General features: G+C 40.4%; 1 protein-coding gene across 1 annotated transcript; it reads right to left on the reverse strand.

The window, feature by feature from the left end:
* Positions 1 to 2,398: 2,398 nt before the first annotated feature.
* On the reverse strand, positions 2,399 to 3,936 carry LOC127919248 (taste receptor type 2 member 1-like). Its single transcript, XM_052502731.1, has one exon. The coding sequence runs from the start codon at positions 3,905 to 3,907 to the stop codon at positions 2,945 to 2,947; it is 963 nt and encodes a 320-aa protein (XP_052358691.1). The 5' UTR covers positions 3,908 to 3,936; the 3' UTR covers positions 2,399 to 2,944.
* Between the last annotated feature and the right edge of the window lie 1,130 nt (positions 3,937 to 5,066).

A 5,066-nucleotide genomic window follows, 5' to 3' on the forward strand; every position in this document is an offset into this window, starting at 1 on the left:
ACTATAAGACTATAGACCCCCTGGCATGGACCTATAGACCCCTGGCATGGACTATAAGACTATAAGACTATAGACCCCCTGGCATGGACTATAAGACTAAAGATGGCATGGACTATAAGACTATAAGACTATAAGACCCCCTGGCATGGACTATAAGACTAGACCCCTGGCATGGACTATAAGACTATAGACTATAAGACTATAGATGGCCTGTCATGGACACTATAACCCATGGACTATAAGACAAGACTCTGGCATGGGGTAAGACTATAGAATGGACTATGTACCCCTGGCATGGACTATAAGACTTAACCTGGCATGGAATAAGACACCCCTGGCAGACTATAAGACTATAGACCCTGGCATGGTTAAGAAAATGTACACTATAGACCCCCTGGCATGGACTATAAGACTATAGACCCCCTGGCAAGACTCTGGGGACTATAAGTTGACGGCCTGGCAAATGACTATAGACATGGACTATAACTATAGACCCCCATGGACTATAAGACACCCCCTGGCAGACTATAAGACTATAGACCCCTGGTGACTATGAAAATGCATGGACTATAAGACATAACCCATGGACCAAGACTATCTAGGGCATGGACTATAAGACTATAGACCCCTGCATGGACTATAAGACTATAGACCCCTGGCATGGACTATAAGACTATAGAAGACTAAGACTATAGACCCCTTGGCATGGTTGACCCCTGGCAAATAAGACTACAGACATGGACTATTAACCCTGGCATGGACTATAAGACTATAGACTATAAGACTATAGACTAACCCAACCAAGACTGTGGGTGTTGAAAATGTACACTTTACCCAATCAAGACTCTGGGTGTTGAAAATGTACACTTAACCCAACCAAGACTCTGGGTGTTGAAAATGTACACTTAACCCAACCAAGACTCTGGGTGTTGAAAATGTACACTTAACCCAACCAAGACTGTCTTAACCCAATCAAGTGTTGAAAATGTACACTTTACCCAACCAAGACTCTGGGTGTTGAAAATGTACACTTAACCCAATCAAGACTCTGGGTGTTGAAAATGTACACTTAACCCAACCAAGACTGTGGGTATTGAAAATGTACACTTTACCCAATCAAGACTCTGGGTGTTGAAAATGTACACTTAACCCAATCAAGACTCTGGGTGTTGAAAATGTACAAGACTCTGGGTGTTGAAAATGTTAACCCAACCAAGACTCTGGGTGTTGAAAATGTACAAGACTCTGGGTGTTAACCCAACCAAGACTCTGGGTGTTGAAAATGTACACTTAACCCAACCAAGACTCTGGGTGTTGAAAATGTACACTTTAAAAGAACAATGTAACTTGTGTTTTAAGTGTAAGGCTCCCAAGGGGTGTTGGGGGTAAAATTACGTTTGAGTATCATTATCCAATTGATTTATGCTTGATACACACAGGAAACTGTTGAGCGTGAAAACCCCAGCAGTGTTGCAGTTCTTGACACACTCCAACCCGTGCGCCCTGCACCTACTACCATACCCGGTTCTGAATGGCACACATACTGTACTCAATCCATGTCTTAATTGTCTCAAGACATAAAAATCCTTCATTGACACATAATACCCTTCATTGACACTGATTGAAGTGGATTTAACAAGTGACATCATCTTTCACCTGGATTCACCTGATCAGTCGATGCCATGGAAAGATGTTTTGTACAATCTCTTATTGATGTCACTTGTATGCTTAAGAGGAGCAATTTGAAACATTTTCCATCTGCCTAAAGTCAAAACACAGGCAACATACTCTCTATTTATTTATTTATTTTGAACACCGTCACACATTTTTACAAGTAAATACATTATATCTAGTCATGTATCATTTACATCATATTTGTTGAAGTAAAATATCTGTGCTCATAGGTCGAACTGAAGAATTTTAAATATGGAAAACAGAAATGGGCATGTAGACATGGTCAAATGTACCACAACCTGTTTGCATCTCAGACAGATGGTAAACAAAGGGAACAAACAGAAACCACAAGATGGAAGAAAGAAACTCAAACCCTATGACTCATCTTGAGTGCAAGAGAAGGCAGTTTATCTAAGAGTATGAGTTTGGGATTTTCATTGGTGTTTCCTATGGTCCTGCCTTCACTGTGTAATTACTTGTTATTGTCATGTAGGGGCTCCCTTGAAAAATATACCTTCTTCTCAATGGGACTCCCCGCTGAAATGAAAGGTTAAATAAAATAAAATATTATTCCTTAATGGTCCAATGGAGCCACTTTTTAAATATCAATATCTAATCATTTCTGTCTGATAATGAAGTACTTTACCGTGATTGTTTTCAATTAAAGTGATCAAAAGAAAAAACTTCTCAATCAAGAATTTTGCTAAATTAAATGAGTGTTAAATTAAACTGTGATAGTGGAACTGTCCCCTTCCCTCAAAATGCAGTGTAGCATGCCCTGTGTTACAAAAATATAAACGCTGAAGGGATATAAACACCTTGGTTTCCTCCCTTGTATTAATGAACAAGATAAGACCGCAATCCACACTTTGCTTACCTGGCAACTGTCTGTAAATGCTGTTTAGCATTTTAGTCCAAAAAAACAATGCCCGTCCATAGCAGAGATAGTTACGTGTTTTGAGTCCAAATCTTCCCAAGAGGCTAAAATGTAGTGTGTGTAGTTGACTAAAGTTACTATAAGATGATTTGGAACTGTGAAAAAAAAATGATAATATCCAGCACATTAACTTGTATTGGTTGTTGGACTGATGGCCAGGTAAAAACAAACAAATACAAGGTAAATAAGTTACAGAATGAATTACTGTCTTACCTTAACCATAGACTGCTTACAGGGTTGAGAAACCATTGTGCAATTGTGTATTTTGGGTGAACTATCCCTTTAATGTATTTTAATGACTATGTTTCATATTTTGTTAACTTAGTATCATCCTCATGGCTTCAATGATTTTACAGCCTGTTGGGCTTTGAGACAAATATCAGCAGCCCTTTGTCGGAAAACAGCTTGACCGATGCCCAGATTTAAAGTGGTGCCGAACATGTAGAGAGAGATTACTGTGTACAAGGTTTTATCGTCAAAGTATGTTGAGGAAAGAACGTTGCTAAAGTAATGAATGAAAATCCACACTGCTGTAAAGAAGAAGAGAATTCCCTGCAGGATACCGGCGATGGTGACCCTCATCTGACTGTGCAGTCGGGGAGAGGAGAAGGGGCTGCCGATCTCTTTCATGCTCTTCATGTGTCTGTGCAGGTAGCACACCGTGACACAGCTTGACCCCACCATCACACAGAGGCAAAAAAAGACGTAGATCATTTCCAAAAACAGACTTGTTGTCGATATGTCAAGCAGGACATCTTTTAGAAAGGCAGCATTATCTTGTGGAGTGGCATAAGTTGATGTGAAACCTGTGGTATTAGAAGGCCCCTCTCCTGAGGAATAAAATTCTCCTGCAGCCCTCACAGCAAATTGAAACATAAAGAACATCCTGTCTCCAAATAGGCCCCAGTAGATGATGCTTTTGATGTTCCTCTTCACCCAGGTGAAGAGAGCTCGCTGGGCAGGGACGATCTGGGAGTAGTAGAAGAAATTCAGCCATACAGATGTTGACATGCTGGTTGATGCCATGTACACCATTGTTAGATAAGCAGCATAGAAACACTCAGAACTGGCAGAGATCATCCACAAGCATTGTGCTGCAATGAGAGAGACCAGGTAGACAGTGGTACAGAATACCATAGATCCCAGCAGTAACTTCATGGGCTGTTTGAGTCCCTCTCTGCCGTGCGGTGGACAGAGCATGCAGAAAGCAAAAAATATGTTTGCAAAGATGTTTAGTATGGTGAGTGGTCCGTTGACTATTTTCACAGACAAGTCGTCCATCGTTATACGTGTCATTTTTGAAGAGGTTTAAGTGTGCAGGGATAGCTTATCTTCTCTCAGCGTCTGGTGTTCAAATGCTGTACACCCCATCCTAGCCAGTCGTCTGACACACCAGGAAAACAATCTCAAACATAGCACAACCTATTTACATTACACATACCCATATGTAAATGATTACGGTGTACATCAACCCAAAAGGAAAACAATGGGTGACTTTCAAATATGCAATAAATGCAATAAATGCCTTGTAAGTGCATTTATAATGCCGTATAATACACATTCTATGTAGCACCTTATAATATGATGTATTATAAGTATTTAAAGCATCCTCATAATACATTGCTGTAATGCATTATATGCCCGGAGGACTTAGCCGTCCTGATCAGACAATGGGTCTGTCACAGGTTGCATAATGCTTATAAGGCACTATGTCACAAGGGTATTATAAAGCGTCTTATAATACACTTTCATACTTAATTTATGATGCTTTATGAAACATTATTCATGTGTTTCTGTTCGCATTAAATCCTGTTTGGGATAGGGGGGAGCATTTTCACGTTCGGATGAAAAGCGTGCCCAGAGTAAACTGCCTGCTACTCAGTCCCGGAAGCGAATATATGCATAGTATTAGTAGATTTGGATAGAAAACACTCTGAAGATTCTAAAACCGTTTGAATGATGTCTGTGAGTATAACAGAACTCCTATGGCAGGTGAAATTCTGAGAAAAATCCAACCAGGAAGTGGGAAATCTGAGGTTTGTAGTTTCTCAACTCATTGCCTATCGAATATACAGTGTCTTTAAAGTCATATTGCACTTCCTAAGGCTTCCACTAGATGTCAACAGGCTTTAGAACCTTGATTCAGACTTCTACTGTGAAGGGGTAGTGAATGAGAGCTGATTCAATCAGGTGTCTGGCAGAAGGACATGAGCTGATCACGCGTGGCCGTGAGATCGACCTGCGTTCCATTGCATTTCTAAAGAAAAAGGAATTATAATAATAATAATAATATAATAATATATGCCATTTAGCAGACGCTTTTATCCAAAGCGACTTACAGTCATGTGTGCATACATTCTACGTATGGGTGGTCCCGGGGATCGAACCCACTACCCTGGCGTTACAAGCGCCATGCTCTACCAACTGAGCTACAGAAGGACCACCAATTGTCCGG

The sequence above is a fragment of the Oncorhynchus keta genome, unplaced genomic scaffold (assembly GCF_023373465.1).
Source record: "Oncorhynchus keta strain PuntledgeMale-10-30-2019 unplaced genomic scaffold, Oket_V2 Un_contig_16100_pilon_pilon, whole genome shotgun sequence".
NCBI classification, from domain to species: domain Eukaryota; kingdom Metazoa; phylum Chordata; class Actinopteri; order Salmoniformes; family Salmonidae; genus Oncorhynchus; species Oncorhynchus keta.